At 45.6% G+C, this 22,403-nt stretch overlaps 1 protein-coding gene across 1 annotated transcript in view; it reads right to left on the bottom strand.

Annotated features, from left to right (window-relative positions):
* LOC311314026 (CUB and sushi domain-containing protein 3-like) overlaps positions 1–22,403 on the bottom strand; it is a gene marked incomplete at both ends in the record, with an annotated part of 136,469 nt that overhangs the window by 32,794 nt on the left and 81,272 nt on the right. The window contains 16 exons of the mRNA XM_084444309.1: positions 395–580; positions 1,671–1,859; positions 2,792–2,950; positions 3,254–3,442; positions 4,408–4,521; positions 5,109–5,189; positions 5,632–5,777; positions 6,923–7,100; positions 8,121–8,309; positions 11,893–12,102; positions 12,273–12,389; positions 13,555–13,624; positions 14,561–14,679; positions 19,470–19,574; positions 20,189–20,285; positions 20,401–20,525. Of these exons, the coding sequence (XP_084300435.1) occupies positions 395–580; positions 1,671–1,859; positions 2,792–2,950; positions 3,254–3,442; positions 4,408–4,521; positions 5,109–5,189; positions 5,632–5,777; positions 6,923–7,100; positions 8,121–8,309; positions 11,893–12,102; positions 12,273–12,389; positions 13,555–13,624; positions 14,561–14,679; positions 19,470–19,574; positions 20,189–20,285; positions 20,401–20,525 (2,274 nt within the window). The remainder of the gene's footprint in view (positions 1–394; positions 581–1,670; positions 1,860–2,791; positions 2,951–3,253; positions 3,443–4,407; positions 4,522–5,108; positions 5,190–5,631; positions 5,778–6,922; positions 7,101–8,120; positions 8,310–11,892; positions 12,103–12,272; positions 12,390–13,554; positions 13,625–14,560; positions 14,680–19,469; positions 19,575–20,188; positions 20,286–20,400; positions 20,526–22,403) is intronic.

Here is a 22,403-nt window from a genome sequence, read left to right as displayed (position 1 = left end):
ATCAAACCCAAATATCCCTAAAGTGGTGCAGTGATGATATACTGTCAGGAACTTCCCCCTAAAAGTCAAGCACAATTGACAGGCTTGACTATGGATTTGAGCCCTACATCAATCTCATACAGTCTACTGTATATCCATGTATACATAAAATCATTTTATTGATAACCATTTTAAAATAAGTATAACAATAATAAAGTTTACAAACCATCTGTTCATAGTTCATTGCCTGAAAATGGCTTTTTAAAGGCACACAAAGCATAGTGATCATAAAGTGTTATAGAGATGAATCCCTGTGGTCATATTTGGGTTTTGGGAGAACGTGTTTCCTACTACTGATACACGCCATGGCTGAGGGGGAGAGTGATGTCGGGCGGGAGGCCAGCGTGACGCTCACCTGTACAGCGGGGGATCTTGTTGTGGTTACTCCATGTGCCGTCGGGCTGGCAGACTGTGGTCGTCAGCTCCTTGGAAGAAAGCCGGTAGCCATTGTTGCAGAAGTAGGTCACACGCGTGCCGACGGAGTAATCAGCGGCCAACACACCTCCATTCACTGGTGCGGTGGGCACCCCGCATGACACAGCTGGAACAGAGAGCCGCCGTCACACATAGACGTACTGTACGTACGCACACACAGACACATAGCTCTCTGGTTGTAGCCTATGTTGGACCTAATCCTCACAAGTACATCCGAAGCAGCAGCCGTGTGTGGTAAAAGAGTGTGGTGTTATAGGCGCTAAGTGTGATGTTAAATTAGTGGTGCTTCAGAAAGCGCTATTGTTACAGACGGCAACACCTTCTGGAGTGAGAAGGGACAGACTCTAACAAAGAAACCAATTAGTGGAGTGAAGCACAAACACTGCTAACATGGCATGCTAATGTGGAGTCAGCTGAGGCAATCTGAGGAGTGGAAATTGACAGAACAAAGGGGATTGATTTCTGGTGGTTTCCACCTGACAGGACAAGGTCCTCAATCAGCCGGCTTAGACACTAGCAGGGCAGGGCCAAGGCTGGGGTCGAGGATGGGGGGTGGCGTGGGGGTGGGGGTGCGAGTCAGGGGGTTAATCTGGGGCTGGATGACTGTCCCCTGGGGCAGTGGCTGAGGGCCGGGGTGGTAGAAGCATAGGCAGGGAGGCTCAGGCTGGGAAGTTAAAGATTTCCTGGGATATCTCTCAAATGTTTTACCCATGTTTTGGGGGCTGAAAATGTGGAAGTATAGTCTACACGTCAGCGTACAGTATTAACCATGGCTGGAACAGTAGCCTGCTTGAGTTGCGCGCCCAAAAATAGACTCATTGTGGTTGTTGTACAAAACTTCTTGCAAGATGCATGGATTAACATTTTCTCCATCATTTATGACCCTGCCCGGTAAGATTCTTGGTATTACTTTTTCTAGCACTTGCTGTCCACTGTTTGAAGTCCTTGTTGGTGTGTGCATCTAGTTTGTGCTGCTTGACAGACAGAGCCTGGGGCCAATGAGCTTGCAGGTACACAGCGATAGGCATCCAATGAGCTTGAGTTATTGTAACTATAGTGGGGACCCTTTCGAGGTCACCGGTGCCTCTAGTGGAAGATTTTACATGGGTGGTAGAGGCAGAGGCTATGACATAACAGAGGCATTGAACAGAACACAGCCAGGGAGATCAAACGTCTGCCTGCACAGGTGAGCTCACCCTGGCATGCAGGAACAGGCGAGTCCCAGGCGTAGTAGTCATAGGAGGTCTTCTTACAGACCGCAGTGGCCTTCCCTATGAGCCGATAGCCCCGGTCACAAGACCAGCGCACCACGCTGTTCAGGTGTCCTCCTGTCTGGCTCACCACAAAGCCATTCTGGGGGGAGTCCGGAGTACTGCAGTACATAGCTGAGGAGGAGAGAGGAGAGAAGGGAGGAGAGGAGATGATGGGAGAGGAGAGCAGAAGAGAGGAGAGAAGTGGAGGAGTGGAGGGGAGAGGATGGGAGAGGAGTAGAGAGGAGAGGAGGCGTGGAGGGGAGAGGATGGGAGAGGAGAAGAGAGGAGTGGAGAGGAGGGGAGATGAGAAGAGAGGAGGAGTGGAGGGGAGAGGATGGGAGAGGAGAGGAGTGAAGAGGAGAGGAGAAGAGAGGAGGAGTGGAGGGGAGAATGTGAGAGGAGAGGTGTGAAGAGGAGAGGAAATGATAAGAGAGGAGGAGTGGAGGGAAGAGGATGGGAGAGAAGAGGAGATGAGAGGAGAATAGAAGAGAGGAGCAGCAGCATTTTAAACAAACAGGCAAAATTGCACAGAAAAGAAAATGGGAGATTTATGAGATAATGAGAGCAAAGGCCTGAGGACTGTCATATCTATTTAGCACTCTGCCTGTGCCCCGCACAACCCCTGCACTCCCACACACAGTCTCTGCAGACTGCCGTGCCTCTCTGGCCCACAGCCACAGATATTTAATTCGATTTAACACAAACAATATGTATTATCATTTTGCCAACAGTTATTGTTTCCTAGGCTCATTTGGCTTCATCTCGTGTTATCATTTCCTCATTCCAAAACATACAGCGCAGGGCAAAGAAAACAATAACCTTTTTGAGAGGAATGGGAAGCGTTGTTGGGGACACACCTTCAGACAAGAGGTGACTTTGTTCATTATTTTTGATCAAGATCGTAAAGAAGGTCTACCTCTATATAAACACAATACAGCAACGCGATCAGCAGCATGAGAGTGGCTTAGTGGTCTACATGCAAAATCCCATCAAAATGCTAATGTTTTAAAATGAGAGAGCATGCCACTAAGTAGTAAATTATGAGATTATTAGAGGATACATACTTTGATACTCACCCACATATCTGAGGTGGAAGCCACGGCGGTTGGTTCCGTGGTCAGACGACCAGCGGAGGAGGAGCTGGTGGCCCGTGGTGGTCAGGCTGAAGGGCGTGGCCACGTCTCCACTCAGCGATGCCAGGTTCTGGCTGTAGATGTTGGGCCCTGAGGTACACACAAACACACATATTCAGATAGGGCCGATTGACTCCTGACAGACAGACAGACAGACAGACAGACAGACAGACAGACAGACAGACAGACAGACAGACAGACAGACAGACAGACAGACAGACAGACAGACAGACACACACACAGAGCGATAGCTGATCACCTATTGCTTTAGACATTGCTATCATCATTTGGACAAAAGGGTTAATTACAAGGGACAGATAAATCTGTAATAACTTATTTGTCTAGAGAGGAACATGATATGTAATGTAAAATAGGGTTTAGAAAACATCCCACCATCAAATATCTCCAGGATGTCAAACTCCTTCTCAGTCTGAAAGAGCTCAAAATGGAGCGTGATGTTGTATCCTTTCTCCACATTGATAAGCCAGGAACACATCTGCAGGTTCGGGTAGCTTTCTGGGTAACCCGGGCTCAGAATGACACCAGTCGAGTCAAAACGCACCTCATGGGCAGGGCATTGCACTGTGCGAGGAGAAGGGAGTGGGGGAGGGAGAGAGGGAGGTAGAGAGATGTGTGTGTGAGAGAGAGAAGAGAGAGTGAATGGAAGAGAGAGAGACAATTGCTCCATTGTGACTGGCTGTCGAAATTACTGTGAAATAATAACTGGTGTAGAAACAATTGCATTTCCCACAGACAGGTATAACCCCCCCCCCACACACACACACACACACACACCTCCCCCGGCTAGAGTAGTGATTCAATGTTTTTGCCTGTTCCCTGGTGATCAATCTATCAAATAACCAATCCTCCACAGAGACCAAGAGAAAGACACGTCTTTATGGAAAAATGATGCCTGTACATCACCTCTCAGGATTGCATTTGTCCTGGAGGGTGGCATGTCGGAAATCACTAATGTTTTGTTACCATTTCTTTCTTTCCTTTCCTTTTTGAAAAAAAGAACCTCTTGGGGGCTCTTAAGAGTAGAAATATGACACAATAAAAGGTTAATGCCAACAAACGATGAGGGTAAAAAGGGCACCAGTTCAGCCTATATCAAGAACACAAAAGTTGTGTAATGTGACATTTGTTAATGCCGTGAGCTATGGGGTTTCTGTCCCGATGTATGAGTGTGCTGGCTTGGTCACAGCTCTGTCTGCTAGCCAGCTCCTCCAGGTATTGCTGTGAAACTGGTGAGACTAGGGCCATCTGTGTGTACAGTTTACAAGACATTGCTTTTCACTATCAATAAACTAGTACCAGGTAGTTGATACTAGTCCCCACATGAATGCTGTTCTTCTCGTCTTACAGTAGCATTCAGCTACTGTAACTATCCAGTCCACTTAAACCCTCTCTTAGTATAACCTCTTGTGGCATATGAACAGAATTCTTTCAGCAACAACAATGAAACAACGGTGTAGATCTCGCCCAGAGGCCCAGGAAGTGCTGGAGGCCTAGGCGGCATCGGAGGTGATGGACATGAGGCTAACCTTGGCAGACGGGTGGAGGCCCGTCCATCTGCAGCCTCTCGCCAAGCCTGCAGGTCAGGATCTCAGTGCCCACTAAGGTGAACCCTGGCAGGCACGAGTACCTGATGATGTCCCCTGTGGAGCCAGGACAACAGGCTGCTGTTAGCCCGCTAGCCCGCTCGCCATCATCAAACACACACCGAGGTAATCATCGGGACATTAGCTGATGAAGACAGACAACTGGAGTGTAATGAGGATGTTTCTTCATTTCACAGAGAGAGAGAGAGAGGGGGAGAGATAGAGAGAGAGAAAGAGATAGAGAGAGATAGAGAGAGAGAGAAAGAGAGATAAAGAGAGAGAGATAAAGAGAGAGAGATACAGAGAGAGAGAAAGAGAGCGTGGAATGTGTTTGCCATTCTGACTGATCTTAGTGCTCTAGTGCTAATCACTTGGAAATTGTCTTGGTGAATGTATCTAATTAGTCAACACACACAGAGCAACCTGAATAAAAGAAGAAACAAATCAATTACTCTGACTTATGAAGAAACAAACAAATTACTCTGACCGACCGACTCATTGACTGACTGACAGATTCAATAAATGAATGAATGAATGCATGAATGAATGAATGAATGAATGACTAACAAGTCAATCAACCAATCAACACACAAAGCGCACAAACATGAATGAATGAACATATACAGATATCAAACAAGCTGAACCTATTTCAAACTCTTCATCCTCGGTGAGGATATCTGCATTGGTGACGGGAGGTGGGGTCTGGCAGATCCTCAGCTGGTAGGCTGCAGAGGAAGACAGACATGGACGCCGTCAACACCAGACATCAGCTACAGTACAGTAGCTGCTAGTTGTAATCACACACCAGTCTCTCCTCCTCATCCCTGCAGCTGGCCATAAATCATCAGCTATCACCAATCACGTTACTCAGAAAGCAAACGCTAATTCAACTGAGATCGTTGAGATATGGCATTAATTAACTTTTTCATTCTGTGGATGGGAAGGTTGAACATTAATCTACCATTGAATTGACCCAAGACAATAGCACTTAACGGCTGGGGAGAGTGTTTCTAAATGAAGAATACTACATGACAATTAACACACATAATATCAATTAATAAGAAAAACAGGGACAGGGATCCGTGTCTCTAGCCTCTGTTATCGTTAGGCCGGGACAGCAAGCTTAGCTGGCGCCCTCCAGCATGCAGCCTTTTAAAGGATGTTCACCATGGTAACTGAGGATGAAGAAGCCACTGGTGCTGAAATCGCTGTGGAACTTAATGAGGACTTGATTGGCGGTCGTGTAGACATCTTCCCGGGCGGAGCTTCCGCTGAATTGGCCAATCTGAGGTGAGCCTTGGTCAGGGCCATCCCTATTGGAAAAAGACACAGCACAGACAGGACGCAGAAAGGGGTGGGGCAGGGGGGGGTTGATGAAGGCAGGGGGGGGGGGGGGGGGGGGGTTAATAACGTGATTTCAAATAACCTCCTTCAGTCTCTGCGTCACTTCCAGGCTGCGGCAATCAATTTTTATTTTTTCCCCACAGCCATCGACGGCAGCGTAAGAGGTCAGACACGGCACATGCCGTCCTAATGACCCTCGATGATCGGCACTCTCCCACCAGGGGCCCAGACAGGGACCGCCATCATCATCGCTCGAGGCCTTCAAATGGCGGGGGGCTCTCAGACAGAGAAGCACTCGCGCTTCTGAGGGAGACGCCGCCGCCATCTGTTCCTGTGAGCACGTCAGAAAAGGCCCCGCCTGCCGGACCTGCATCTCCCCCCTTCCACGCCGTGAAATCCGCACAGCCCCCGGAGCCGAGGACAAAGCCGTGACGACGGCAGGCATTTGGAGCAGAACATTACGGCCATATTTGACAAAGCATTTTACCTATCATTACTGGCATTTCCCCAGACACATTCACCGGCGCGTCTGCGTTTTGTGCCCTTTCAGAAAAGAGGCCTCATTATGGTTTCATTGTAGGGTGATCAGCAGAATGTAGGAAAATGGGGACTTGGTTATCGGGGTGGGGGGGGTAGATTGTTTATGCTCGGCTTTTTGGTTTGAGAAGAGCAGCAGCAGCACTCGGTTCCTCCTGCTCCTCCACGCCTGCCTAGGAGGCATCCGCCTCCTCTGCCTCTCCCGGACTGAGCGTCTCCCCTGGGAGCATCCGTTCTCCTGCCTGTCCTCTACAGCATCTCTCCGTTGGGAGCGTCTGTTGCAGACCGGCCTCGGGCCTAACGCACGCACACAGGCAGCCGGAAGAGGCACCACCCACAGGGAAAAACCTCCGGTAGAAAACACGCAGTCAGCTGGTGTGCCCAGAATGAAAAATTTGATTAGTCTACACTTGGACAACAAAACCTCTCATATATTTATGGTAATATTTGTGTGTCCAGTACGGGATTTACTTTTTATACTTTGCAAACTAGGGATTTTAATTGGAAGTCTTACTCGCATGCAGCGTTTGTAGGATCTGTCCTTAGCAGATATGGGAACTAGATTGGTCGGCCTTACCACACGGTGATGTAGTCATAAATTGGCTCTGTGTTGAGGGTGGTGAAGTTGATGTAGATCCCATAGCCGGGGGGAACCCTGACACTCCACAGGCAGTCCTGGAAGTTTGGGTAATCGGCCGGGTGTCCAGGTGAGTAAATGGTGCCGTTCATAGACGTGACGTTACCTCCGCAGAGAGCTAGAGAAGAGGAGGGGAGGCCAGTCAAGAGAGGTTACTGTATGTCAGCCTAAACAGTGCCAAAATGAAACATTGTCTGCAATGAATGAATGCACTGATGTGTCTTTACTGTAAATGTGTTTCATATTGGTCTAGTCTCTCAGTAGATTGAATGTATTCACAGGGCAATTTTAAAATAAGAGGCCCAGGTCTCAAAGGCTTCTTCCCCCGTATAAATAACGTATTTCAATAGCATAAATGAAAAGGCTGCTGTGTTTGTTATTTTGAAAACAACTGAAGGCATATTTTTTTCTGGTAATGAACTGGTATTTTAGGTGCCACTCTCGACTGGCTGGAATGGAAATGAAAATGGACACCAGCTCTGAGGGAGACTTAATGAAAGTGTCTACCGTCCTTGATATAGCACTGGTAATAAAACTAGCTCTTCTGGCAAACTGTTGATAAACCAAGCACAACCATGCATTATCTCCTAACGATCCATACTACACAATGTATTGTGGTGTACTACACAGGGAAACTCCCTAGAGACACTTCAGCTGGGATGGTTATTGCATGTAGTGAATTTGATAGAGAGGAGTGATTTTAATACTAAAACTGCTCCCTTGTTATAATCTTTCAAAGAGACTATAAAACCTGACTTTGAATAAAGTCGTCAAAGCTAAAAACATAACCTAAGGCTCATACAGAGAATGAGAGCTATCAAACGTGTCTCACCACTCCAAGTATGATGGCATCAAAGAGACCAACGAATTCCATTTATAAAGAGAATAAAATAAACTTTCAACTTTAAGTTGTTTCAATTAGTCTGTCAAAATTACAAAGCATCTCAGAGGGAGGGTGCTGTTCTACGATCACGTCCCCATCGGCCCATGTAATTCTACCGAGCCTCCATCATCACTGAGATGAGCGCAGGCTCCATCTGGGTAAGACAATCACAATCCTGCACCAGCACGTCCCTCCTTTGTCTGCACAGCGGCTGCTTCATCCAGGACGTGTGGCCTGGCGGATGCGGCTGGTTACCTTCGCAGCGCGGTACGGGGTGGTTCCAGTTGCGGCTGACTCCGTGCTGACAGGTGAGCGAGGCCTCGCCCAGGAGCGTGTACCCGGGCAGACACTCGAACGACGTGGTCATGCCCACGCTGAAGTCCCGGCCAATCACCACGCCGTTCTGGAACGGACGAGGGTCCGGGCACCTCTGGAGCTCGTAGGCTGCAAAGGGTGGGGGGCGCAACACAGACCATCAGAGACTAGGGCAGCTGGCTAGGATTCCTTCCTTCCTTTCTTTCTTTTATTTTATGTTTTCTTTTATATTACAGACTAGACATTAAACACATACATTACAGTACATACATACACAATACATACACAAATGACAAAAAAACAACAGAAAAACATGTGCATAAAAACAAGCAAAGGAATACAAGGGGGTTGGGGGGCATCAATAAATACTTAATGTAGCTTTTTTCTTCTTTTTTAACAACAGATCCTCAAAAACCTTGTTGTAGCTCATCATTATACATCATTATATATAATCAGGTAAGGAGTTCAAATATTACCTTATTGCTTCACACAATTCCTCTGCCCAGATCAAGTCTCTTCCAACCAACTGCTAGAACAGCTACAGGTTGGAGTTCTTATTTTTTAATTCCAATATTTTCCAAACAATTTTCTGTTTAGCAGCAAGACAACTGAAAAGAATGTTTAATAAATCAAATTTTCCTTACAGTTAACCCATGTATTTAGCCTCAGATGCCGGTCCCTCTTTCCTCGTATATCCCAGTCTTCTTCTTCTTCTTCTTCTTCCTCCTTCTTCTTCTTCCTCCTTCTTCTTCTTCTTCTTCCTTCTTCTTCTTCCTCCTTCTTCCTCCTTCTTCGTCTTCTTCCTTCTTCTTCCTCTTCATTCTTCTTCTTCTTCTTCTTCTTCCTTTTTCTTCTTCCTTCTTCCTTCTTCCTCTTCCTTCTTCTTCTTCTTCCTTCTTCTTCTTCCTTCTTCTTCTTCCTCTTCTTCTTCTTCTTCTTCTTCTTCTTCTTCTTCTTCTTCTTCTTCTTCTTCTTCTTCTTCTTCTTCTTCTTCCTCCTCCTCCTCCTCCTCCTCCTCCTCCTCCTCCTAGGATGTCTGACTTCCCATGCTTGAAAAACACCAAACGTTACACATAGGTCCAGTCCTATGCCAGAAGTCCACAACTGGCAATGTGGGCCAATAGTCCTGATGGTACGTGCTCACTTTGCAACCATCACCAAAGTGTAGACCCAAATGAGCAGAAAATTCCATATGCTTTGAGGTGGCAGGAATTATGAAGTCCGTCACTCTGTTTTTCTCAAAAACTGTAAAACCTATCAAACCCTACTCCTCCCACATTTTGGTCAATTGACACCCCAATTGCTACACCACTGTCATCCACAAATGATCTTCACTGATTTTTGAAAAATAAAACATTGAGCCCACAGCGCATCAAAGTGTTTTACTGTTAACAGTACTGTATGCAGCTACTGCAAATACTTGCTCAATAAATCTCCAATGTTCATGAAAAAAATGAAAAAAATGATGACATGGTAGATCTAGTGTGAAAGTTTTCAGAATTTTATCTCAAAAACTGTATTTTGAAGTCTGTCCTCATTTTGTCCCCTCAAACTACTGCTGTTCCTACAGGAAACAATACACTACCCACAATCCTATAGTGCAACAGCAATGTCTTCACCAATCAGAGACGTTGTTGTTGGCAACCATGCCCCAATAGCGGTCCCTAGGACTACAACTGGCTAAATTGATTCTGATTGAGAGAACACCTGTGCCACTGATTGTTTGATTGGTGTCCTGTCTTGTTAGTCTGCGTGTATATAGCCTACATGTAGCTCCCCCAATCCCCTCCTGTCTAATTATTATTTGCTGTAGCTGTGCATTGTCCCTGGTGTTTCCTGTGCCATCTTGTGAGTTTGTACGCTTTGTCTTTTGTTCTCCACTTGTTGAGTGTGTACCTTGGTTTTATTGATTAGTCTTTGGTTTAGTTTTTTACCCCTTGTGGGGGTATATGTATGTAGACCTCGTAAAATATTTATTGAGGATTCCTGCGGTGTAAATAAGCTGACTTTTTTATTTATTAGAGCTATTTGAAGCCCTACTCTCCTTATTCACTACAAAATCTTCAATGTTCATGAAAAAAAGGACATTTCACTGACATGGTAGATTTAGTGACATTTTTCAGCATTATACAGTATCTCAAATACGATTGGACAGTACAGTAGGACCCCATTTTTCCGAACCCAACGGGGCCGAAGGTCGTTCGTATCTCTGAAATGTCCGGATGACTGAAACATATGTTAAAATGCACCAAATTCAATAAGTGGTATACTTGTTTCATCAGACTCTTAATAGACCGATAAATACCCTTAATTACTTGTGAAAATGCATCAAAATTGCAATCAAATAGCCAACTAAACTCATACAGCCTAGCCTATAATAGGCCTACAGTAGCCTATAATAAAATAACCGAATTTCCACTTGAGTGCGTGCTTTGATCAAATACAGTACTTTATTCTCAAATGAGGCCTACGCTGCATCGATAGGCTACTGTATTCGCAGAACAAAATGGTATAGCCTAAAAACAACCCAACATTAGAACAATTGGAGCAAATGATAATCAAGAAATAAATAAATGAAATGACAGACAAGTTGTCGTGTCTTAGGCTATCGTAGCCTTAAAGGAAAGTCTCTAAAACAACCGATGTAGGCTATTATTTAACAAATACAGTAGGCCTAGTAGGCTAATCTACATGCTCACAACACGTCTGTGTTCCCAAAGTCCATTAACTGGGAACGAAAAATGACTCGATGCTGCTTCAGGTTGCTGACGCGCTTTCTGGCTACCAAGGAATGCAGCTCTCGCGCAGCAGACTCGTTTGTGTTTTGCGCTCGACATTAGAGTAACAAAGAAATGAAACGTGACAGTAGACTACAGCCTACAGGCAACATGAAGGTCTACATACAGTTCTGTTTTTATTCAAAGTAGGATACAGTACTGTAATGAAAATCCCACCAGTAACCAGATAGCAGGCTAGCAGGCTTTTTAGCCTGTCCGGTAGACCGGGAGGTTCGGATCTCTGAAGTTCGGATGAGTGGGGTCCTACTGTATTTTTAATTCATCACTCCCAACCCCCGCCTAGGACTACATCCGACCAAATTGATTGGCCACTGATTGAGTACAGCCTCAGTTACTCTACAATTAAGATGAGCCAAAAAACAACCCCCACCAGTTTGTCACTCATGAATATGATACATACATGCATACATGAAGGCTGCCACATGCCTCGTGATTAAAGTTTGTTTGAGAACGTTCTTTTGTAGATTTTATTAGAAGATCAAGCGAAGGTCAAACTGCTAGCTTCTCACTTGGCTCAACAAGAACATGACCTTCCCTTTGGTGTCTATGGTTGTGAGTTAAATCCCTGGGTGATGCATAATAAACATGCTAATGCATACTCGGGCATTGTACTATTTGGATTTCAGACACACGATTTTAAATATTTTTAACAATATATTAGCATCTCCACATTATGTGGAAAAGTGTATTTGTACCCTTTGTACTCTAAGGCAGAACACAATGAATAGAGAAATCTTACAGGTCAGAGACCAAACAAGTAGCTGTGGATGTAGTCACAGCTACTTGTTTGGTCTCTGACCTGTAAGATTTCTCTATTCATTGTACTACTACTACTGTAGCGATTGGTGTGATGCTGTTGTACACCACGGAGACAAACACATTCAATTCTTCCCCTTGCTGTGCGTTGGCCTCACCCTCGTAGACAATGTGGAAGCCGGGCTTGTTCTGGGAGTAGTCGCTGTGGAAGAGCAGGCTGGTCTCGTGGGTGGTGCTGAACAGAGAGTCGGGCACGGCGGATCCGCTGAAGCGGTCGATCACGACCCCGTTCTCAGGGCCTCCGCTGCGCACCTCCAGGTAGTCGTGTACGGCTTCGGTAGAGAAGTTTAGAAACTGCAGGTGGATGCCTTGGGAGAAGAGAAGAGTTTGCAGGGTTTCTGACTTAGGTAGAATGCAAATATTGTACTTCTGACTTGGGATATTCTGATTTACAACATTTGTTCTGTGAGGGATTGCATGACTATCTCCACAACAACAACAGGAGCAGCAGTAAAAAATAGGCTGATGGGAGACCGACCGTAGCCGACAGGGAGCTGGACTCTCCAGCTGCAGTCCAGGCTGCTCTGGTAATTTCCTGGGAAGCCTGGGCTCAGGATCACGCCACTGAAGTCTGTCATCGAACTGCCACACTGAGCTATGGACACCAGCCAGGGACAACATGTTACACACACACACAGCTGAGAGGAGGTGTGAACAAGTGTGTGTGTGTTCACAGTATGCGTGTATGCGCAAGTGTGTGTGTTACCGATTGTTTTCAAGGGGTAAGTGTGTGTGTACGTGTGTGTGTGTGATTCACTGAGGTATTTCCGCCAACAGCCCACACACGACCACGTTATCCCCTCCTTGGAATGGAATAAATGGAGAAGTCAGTAATCAATAGCGTCACATCACTCTGTACAGCTCAGGGACTGATCAATTCAAGTCTCGCTATGACACCTCTTTAACTACATCACAGAAAAAACAAACAAAGAAACGCTCTGAAGATAAAAAACAAAAAAACACTGAAGGTAAAAAAATAAAAAAAATGCTCTGAAGGTTAAACTCAATCTCCCTCTCACTGTCACGTACTGTAAATACCCATGCGTAATGCAATTACAGGCGGCAGATGCACCCGTTGAATCCTCCCTGTCGCTCCTCCGGCAGCCTGTTTCTGCGCTGGGGGGGCTGGAAACACAGTACTGGTGTCTTCTGGGACCAAAGGAACCAAGCCGCTATGAAGGGGTCTAATAATTGTGTTGTTGGCTGAGACTGGTCGGCCTGCCTGTGTGAAATGGGGCCGCGTGTTTGGATGAACGCGCACAAAGGCCGGACGCTTTTATGTCAGTTTACTGGCAACAGAGAGAGCGCCTTTCTCGGGGTGAAATGTGAAGAGGCTCCAGATGACAACCGCACGTGTCCAACAGGGTTGCGACGTCAATAAGCCTGGATTTACTGCTGCAGTGAACCGTAGAGCTAGATGCTGTGTGTGTGCGTGTATGTGTTGGGAACGCAGAAAGTGAAACCCTGCCAAAGAGAGCAGCTCCCAAGTATAATCCCGGGAATCAGCTTGGAAATCAGCAGTGGAACTACAAGGAAGGAGTGGGTATACTCATGAGAGAAGTCAAATCCTAACCAGCTGCATAGCGGAGCGAAGCCTTATTGATTTACACTGGAAAGAGCATAACCATACATTGAAAGGCAGGGTCCTGTGGTCATAGTCGGTTCAGATACAGGCAGATGTGATCCAAAACAAACATCCTGTCAATCTAACATCCTCTACAGACTCAAATGATGGTAATGGAATACAGGGAATATATTACCTAGACACAGTGGCACAGGGTAATTCCATCTTCTGACAGGTCCTGGCATACAAGTGATATATGCGTTACCCTGTTGGGAGAGATACAACACGCCTACAACCATATTTCCATTCCATTACAGTAAAATAGCACGGACCTGCAATGATCAAATCTAGAGTTTGAACGCCCTTAGCTTAGTGCTTCTCGACAGAACCACCTCTGAAAAGCTTTATTCAAACATATTTCATTGCATTGGGAACCATGGTGGATTTCTGGCTTTGGTTTCCTATTTTGAGAGTTTTTACAATACAATCCTTCCTGAAGGTTCTGGTGAGTGTGAGTGTTTCATCATCTTAACAGGGGGTGGATGAGCTCCCGCTATAGGCTGTAGATCTCGAAAAAGATGGATAGGTATAAGCAATATGGTAAGAGCTCCACAGTCTTCTGGAAGGCTTGGCAGAGCTCTCAACCTCTTATTTATACTTACAGTATCCCTTCCAGATCAATGAGTCTAGGGCTTAAGGGCTAGGGGCCAGGGGTTGGACAGGGTCGATAATGTAGAACTTAGGGCTTCTGATTGTTTCTGGTTAGGGCCCCTTGTACTGTATAGGAACCAGGGGCCATGGGTTGTTTCTGGAAGGGCACATAGTCCTGCGTTGAGAGGATAGGGGCTGTTTCTGGACAGGGACCTAGTATAGGACTTAGGGGCTTGGGGTGACCATGCAGCAATGTATGGTTTCGGGTTTGGAACAGATTGGACCTAAAGAACTGCGCTAGGTCACTAAGCTTGGTGCGAAACGCTCCGGTGAAAAAGTCAATATGGGATTAGTGACGCTGAAACATCACACCAACATTCTTCAGAAAGGACTGAGCGAGACAGGTATCAGGTACTGGCGCCTGCCTCTTGCTTCTCACCTTGGGGGTACTTCCACTCTGCACACACAAGCTACTCCGCTACACAGAGCAACAATGATTTCCAGTATCCCAACAGTTGGAGTTGTTTTCTAACTTGTTTTTAGTTTCCTACCTGCAAAGAGTAGCCTTGGTCACACTGGAAAGATACCATATCGCCCACGGTGTAGCGATCGCCCACTTTTATACCATAGCTGGGGGCTTGAGGCTCTGGACATGAATCCAAACCTATTGCTTAGGACAGAGTCACAGAACACAAACGTGGCAACAGCAATCACTCAAACCACTCCAAACAATTACAGTAAAGTGTAAGGTAGGGAATAAGTCACACATGTACAAGCAAATCTCAAGTCTTAACCTTCAAGTCTCAAGCAAGTCCCTGTATTTAGACTCAAGCAAGTCAAGTCACTGCTAAATGTCAAGTCAATCACAAGTCAAGTCACCATGACAGAAACACTTAAAACAAGAGAGGAATATAAGATAAACAATCCCCGTAAGGAAATAGGTGCTGTAGCAGCAACAACAAAGAAAATGAAACACAGGAGAGGTACCAGAATGAATGAATGAATGAATGAATGAATGAATGTGGTGGCGCCGACTCGGACTGCGAGGAATCTGGGTGTGACCCTGGATGACCAACTGTCGTTCTCCGCACATATCACATCCGTCACACGCTCCTGCAGTTTCATGCTCTACAACAGCCATTCTCAACCAGTGGCCCGCGGAGGCAGTGGTAGCCTACTGCCAAATGGTTAGAAAAAAATAAAATAAAAGTTTGATAATTTACAAAGCCAGTTATTTTTTATCTAAAATGTACTGTACTCAAGAATTCACATATTTATATAAAAATGTCAAGTTAAAATGTATAATTTCAATGGCCAGTTATGTTTGAATATCACCACGCCAATCACATCCCTTGGTGTTGAGACAAATGTGTTCAGCTAACTTAGCTAGCGAACATTCCCTCAGATCTCATGTACAGTATTTGGGATGGTGGTCCTCTGGTTAGTTAGTTAAGTGGGCCTTAAGTTGCAAAATATTGAGAAGCCCTGCTCTACAACATCAGGAGGATTCGCCCTTTCCTCACTGATGAAACGGCGCAGGTGCTCATCCAGGCCCTGGTCATCTCCCGCCTGGACTACTGCAACTCCCTCCTTGCTGGGGCCCCGGCGTTAGTCATTAAACTCCTGGAACTTGTCCAGAAAGCTGCTGCTTGCCTGGTGTTCCAACCACCCCAAGTTCTCCCACACAACTTCCCTTCTCCGTTCTCTACACTGGCTCCCTGTAGCAGCTCGCATCCAGTTTAAACCTCTGGCGCACTAGCCTACAGGGCAATGAAAGGAGCAGCCCCCTCCTACCTCCAGCTCATGGTCAAACCCTATACCCCCTCCCGACCACTATGCTCTGCTGCCTCAGGGCGACTGGTTGCCCCATCACTTCGAGGCCCCTGCGGTCGATCTACACAGATACAGCTCTTCTCTGTCCTGGCCCCGCAGTGGTGGAACGAACTGCCCACTGACGTCAGGACAGCAGAGTCGCTGCCCATCTTTCATCGCAGGCTCAAAACTAATCTCTTCAAGAAGTACTACAACGATCCTCCCTCTTAAGCACCTATTGTATTTTAGATTGCTCTTGCACTTTGCCTTCAGCACTAGATTATGCTCTTAGTCACTTGTTTTAGAAAGGAGATGCACTTGTGAGTTCTGGCAAGTAGTAGTACATTGGCTTTTCCTACATTAAATGCAATTATTGTGAGTCGCTTTGGATAAAAGCGTCTGCTAAATGATTGTAATGTAATGTAATGTAATGCAATGGATGAATGAATGAATGCATTAATAAGTCCATGTGCAAAGTGCACCATGCAGGATTCAGTAGTAAAAAGTGAACAGTTCTAACAGTTTTCCAGTTCTCCAGCAGTTAACCAAGTCAAGCCTTGCCCTTGGTTGTGGAACTTGATAGCTACCGGCACAAAGGACTGGCCAAGGCGCTTTGTGGTGTGTCAAGGAGGGATGAGTCTGTGGCTGAACTAGATTACATAAAATGAAATACTTCAGAGAAATGTCTGTTTCTTGCCCTGGAGACATTAGCTTTCACTACTGAGATTTTTAAAATCACGTATTACATTAAAACAGATATGATAGCATATAATAATATTGGTATGCTATTTCATCTCCAAGTATTTTGACATTTTTCCTTTAATTAGGCCTTCCATCGATAGTTTTCCACATAGAGGATAGTGAGTGACATTAAAATAAAGTTTCGAATGACTGATATTATGGTGTGGAGGGTGTCTAGCATGTCTGGATCATGGCAGTTTTTAAATCATTTAACCTTGAATGCCGAAATAAAAGATATCCCCAACAGTTTTCCGCCTTGTACGTATTATGCGGCACAATGTGTAGGCAATCGTTCCAACTGTTTGAAAAATAAACTAGTAGTATTCTATCTGATGATTATTATTTGATGATTATTATTTTCTGCTGGGGATTGTGTAAACTAATGCATCCATTAATTTAGAGCACTGAAATTGTAATCCTCATAATGGAAAAATGCCATGTTTGCCTGATCTGTCACACTGTTGATTAGAGACAGGGAGAGGGCAGTCTGCTGTAGCTGAGTTAGAGTACATCGACTTTGAACTAGTGAGGGACCGCAAAGAGAATAATTAAGTCCAGTCTTGAAAAGCTGTCAATTCATAAGCTCTCTCATCTGAATCACAAATGGTCTGGTTCGGCTCCAGAGGAAATCAGTGCAGGTATGGGAGAATCCTTTCAACAGACTTTCACTTCGATCATGTCTTGCATTGTTTTCTATGTCCTGCTAGACGCTGTGCTTTAAGCTTGGGTTTGCGCACTGCACTAAAAGTCAATCAGTCATGTTTCAATTTGGGCTGTCAATTCAACACGTTAATTAAGTTCATTAATTATGCAAGCATTAACACGTTAATAAAAAATAACGCAAATGAATCGCACTCATTGATTTAGTCCTGCTGTAGGTGGCACAGTTGCCGCGTCATCGCATGATTTAACATTATTGAAGCAACAAACTTAATTTGGACCTGAATGGCCGCGTAGCCTACATCGTATGTCACGCAAAAGCATCACTGCCTTCAAACTAACTCAAGGAGGTGGATAATCACTTTGCTTTGCCCTCTAAACAGAAAGTTTACTTTCAAAAAACTCACAAATGGGCTGGTTAATAAGAGCGTGGTCATGTGCCATATCTGCAAGAAATAATTTGCATTTTATCTGAGCAGTTATAGCCTAACTTATCATCTCAATTCTAAACATGTTAACAGCTGTCAGCCCCAATAGCCTACTAGCGGGCTTCGTCACCCCACAATCACTGAGAGCAGGCTCAGAGTGAGTCTACCTCTGAAAAATTGACAAACTCCATCGCAAAGTGGATTGTAGTGGACTGCAGGCCAATTTCCATGGTAGAAGACAAGGGCTTAATGGCTTGATGGCTTAATGGCAAATTGCTTCCTCTGATGCAACTTACAAGCTGCCTCTAAGAGGCACCGTAGTTACAAAAATCCACCACCTGTATGACACAGAAAAGACCACAAAAATAGAAGTACTGGCGCGGCCAAATACACTGCTCTGACTGGGGATCACTGGACGTCGGTCAGTAACCACAATCACAAGGCCACAATAATGTTATGTCTTTGAATTGAAATATCTTCATTTGGGGGCTTTTGCCATCAAAAAATGGATATGCGATCAATTGGCAATTAATCGTGATTAATTATTTACATATCATGTAATTAATTAGATTAAGTTTGACAACCCTAGTTTCAATGTAACCAACTTCAAAAGTATGCCGTTGTGGTGCAGTGTGTTCTTTACACCTGTGTAGTCACTCAGAAATCTGCCTCTGTGTATTAACATGTAACACATAAATGTGCATAATCCATAAGTGGTCCCAGAAACGGAACAGTTTACAGAGAAACCCAAATCACGGGTGGTCATGGAGACAGAACCGCCTTTGGAGAGACAGGGCTCTAAAGAGCAGTTACAGTATAAGGTTGCGATCACACCAGAAAGTCCGAACCAAGGACCAGACCAAATGAGTGAAGTTGCAACATTGTTGCAGTTTTTTTGGTCTGGTTCGCATTCACACTGTCATTTGTGTAATCGAACCAACACATGTAAACAAATGTCAAGCGGTCATACAGGTTGCTCATCTATTGGCTAGAAAAATTACGAGGGAAAATACTTAACCGCATGTAATTACAGCAATCACTGTTACAATGGAGCCACAACAGCGCACTGCATTTGCCATACTGGCGCTACTTGTGATTATTTGGTGCTCTGGCCAAATAACAACGGCGACCCAATATGAGCATGACCGAATCTGGACGTGTGTAAACAATGAAGGCGCGCTGCTTTTTTCAATGCAAAGGAGTTGTAGGAGTTGGTACCAACGCAGAATACGGGCCCTGATGGATGCCGACGAGACCTTCTCCGTGTACCTATCACACAGGAGACGTGTTCTTTGTTTTGGTCCTACGGATAGTCCGATGCGCGTTCACACCAAAAGCGAAGTGAAGCATGGTCCCTTTCGAAGCGGACCGAGTCCGTGCTTTTTAGGCGGACCATGGTTCGGTTATTTGATCCGGGGACCAAGTTCAAATACGCGTTCACACCTCTCCAAACGAAGCAGAGCAAACTTTTTTGGTCCAATAGTCCGATTCCAAACGGATCAAATGTGTAGGTGTGAACACACCCTAAGTGTGATGGCAGACACACCCGACAGGAGTTCACTGAAGAGTTTGAAATGTAGGGAGGGTGGACAACAAACTGTACATGGAACAGTTCACTGAGGAGTTAGGAGGAAGGTTGGACACATACATGGAACCTTTCACTGAGTAGTTAAACGTGTTGGGGGATGGACACATAGAACATGTGGAACAACTTCCAGAAATTGGAGGCCAGAACAGCCTCCAAAGGAACAAGGCTATAGTGGTGGGAGGGGGGATCCCATACACAGAACAACAGATAGAACCTCCTCTCTCCTCATACCTGTGTATTCCAGGTGGAACCCTGTGGCCGACACGCTGATGTCTGACTGGAAGGTCAGGTAGAGGTTGTTGGATGTGCTGTTCAGCAGCTGGGGGATGGTGGTGCCTAGAACATTCCAGAGGGCCGTCACATCAGTGTTTATTCTCCCACATCTGCTGCTAGACCTTAGCCTGATTGCTACTCTACACACGTACACACGCTACACAGAATGGCAATCCTGTGTACAGTAATTGCATCAGGTAAATACATAAGAGGTGTGCAGCCATTTTGCGCCTCGTTTGTTGCGTAGAGCATAAATCACATTTCAGTCTGTATTCTCTATAAGGCCAGCCCGTTCATACAGCCTACAGGTATCCAGAGGGGTACAGTAGGTGAAAGCAATGTGGTGAGGGAGCTGTTGAGCTACTTATAGTAGAACTCCCATCCTGTTTTTACCTTGCAGAACCTTTTAAACTTCCGCCAGTCCACAGGGGGGTAGGAGCCAGAGCTTGATTTAGCATTATGAAATATCTCCCCACTGTGTAAAGTAGGCAGTAAGCAATCTTGCTCTTTGTGACTCCCTGTCCGTTCAACCCTCTGACACTAGAACATTCCGGAAGGGCATGCTGAGTGTTACCTCCGCTTGTCCTACCTATCGCCAACTTTGCTGAGTTTTTAGACATGGCTTCAGTGGCACATGTTTGAGACGCCGACTGGGGAGTAGAGTTTGAAACTTCTACCTGAGTAGCTGCCCAGACGGCGCGCGTTCCCGTCTACCCCATCGAAAAAGTCCAATGAGTCCCAGTTGTGCTCCGTGGCGAAGGTTATGACCTGGATCTGAGGACAAAAAGAGCAGGAGGAGAGAATATAAGACCTTTTTTGTTCAAATTTAATCTCTTCTGCCAAACTGCTTTTTTCTTGCTATCTACATTTATGCAGTATTTTCCCTCACTTGGATCCCGGCTCCCTCTGGCACAGAGATCTTCCAAGCACAGTTGAGATAGTTGGCGTAGGGTTCAGGGTATCCTGGAGACAGTATGGTCCCCTTGCGTGCAGTGAGCACGCCTCCACAGGGGACTGTCCAAGGGCATGACAGGGTTCACGCAGAGTAGACAGCATGAGGAGCACACACACAAAAACACAAACACATATACACACACATACACACACGCACACACACACACACACACACACACACACACACACACACACACACACACACACACACACACACACACAAAGCAGCAGCATAGGAGCAGGCGGGGGGGATTCAGGAAGAAGCAGACAGGAGAGGAGAGAGAAGAAAGTAGGAAACATTAAGATCCAGAGTACATGAGAAAACGCTGGTGAGAGAAATTCCATTCAGATTCATATTGAATACAAAATGTTCTTGGTTGCAATAATAAAGTGTGAATATATTTTATATTACATTCATACAGTAGTACATGCATTTTTAAGGAAAGAAAACTGTGATAAGAAATATTAAGGGAAGGACAAATCACAGCATATCACAAACGACCACACTTCACTTTTCAGCTCTGTTAAGACTCGTCGTTCCCCTGACATGTAAACGTCCCCCATCTTTAACTAGCCACCTTTTGCTTTTCAACGGCCGTTTCATGACCGACGGGTGGATGAGAACAAATTACATTCCGCATCCATTCTCCGTGCTCCGAGTGAGCATGTGTCCTCCGCATGTTCACGGAATCCAAACGTCAATCAAGGAACAATAACTTCTGCTTTTCTTCTCTCACGGGGGATAAAGGTTGAGGGTTGACTGGCTATTCTATCTGCCACCCTCCCCAATATGACCAGCACAAAGGACGACAAATTGATGCCCTTCTAAGCGTTAAAGAGGACATTTTTTCTCCACATGTAGCACCAGATGTTATCTGTAAAGGACAGGACTTGATCTAGAGGCCAGTGACTATACCTATGTTTAGATCGTCCCCCGAACCGATCAGTGCTTATCTATAATCCGGGTCTACAGGCATTCTGCTGCTCTCCCTTCGCCTGCGCGAGTACTGCTTAGCAGGCTGCAGCGCACCTATATCAAATCATTCGAGCGATCCGGTTTGCCGCAATTCCAAACTCATCAATATTTTACAGGTGATATCCACGCCGCCGCGCACGCTCTCTGGGCAGCGGCGCTGCGCGGCCGGCGACTCCATCCCCGCTCCCTCCGCCGGCTCCGGCCGTACACCTCCCTCTTCACCTCCATTCATCATGCTCTCCAATAACCATCGCTTCAGCACTCGCCGCATGTAGCATGCCCAATAAGGACATCAATTAACATGCGGGCGGTGACTAAGCCAACATAACCACAGAAATGCGTGGAGAATTGAAGCGGCCATTATCTCACCTCGGCTTGCTACAGTATGTCTACAGGATGTGGTTAGAGTAAATGAATGGGATGTTTTGGGATGGCTGGTGTAGTATTCTACATGTTTAATAACAGAGCCTGTATGTATACCTATTAGGGATGTAACGATACACTAATCTCACGATACGATACGATACACGATATTGGGTTGACGATAACAATACGATACGATACACTAAGGGCAGGTGTGAAGCGTTGCAGTAGCGCTGCTGTTCACACCAATAGTGCATTTCTACACATTTCTACTCCAATACACTTTGTGAATTTAGAGCTTAACTGTTGTAATATCATGCATAGACCTAGTCAAAAGACATGTTTGTTACCAGCGTTGTGTAGCCAGTGTTCACTGATATACAATAAACCTATCACAATATTGTTTTCACCTTGACGATACGTATTGTGACGTTTCTGTATCGCAATATATTGTTGCACGATATATTGTTACACCCCTAATACCTATAGCCTACTCTGGTCTGCCACTGTGAGCCCCCGCTCAAGCTTTCTCTCTGCCTTTATGAGATGTTCCAACTGCTTTCTCAGGGAAATGGCTGGATAAATAGTTCCTCGGAGAC

This window comes from Borostomias antarcticus, assembly GCF_949987555.1.
Source record: "Borostomias antarcticus genome assembly, chromosome: 10".
NCBI lineage: Eukaryota > Metazoa > Chordata > Actinopteri > Stomiiformes > Stomiidae > Borostomias > Borostomias antarcticus.
Note: the sequence above shows the minus strand (reverse complement) of the source record. Positions and strands in the feature narration are given on the sequence as shown.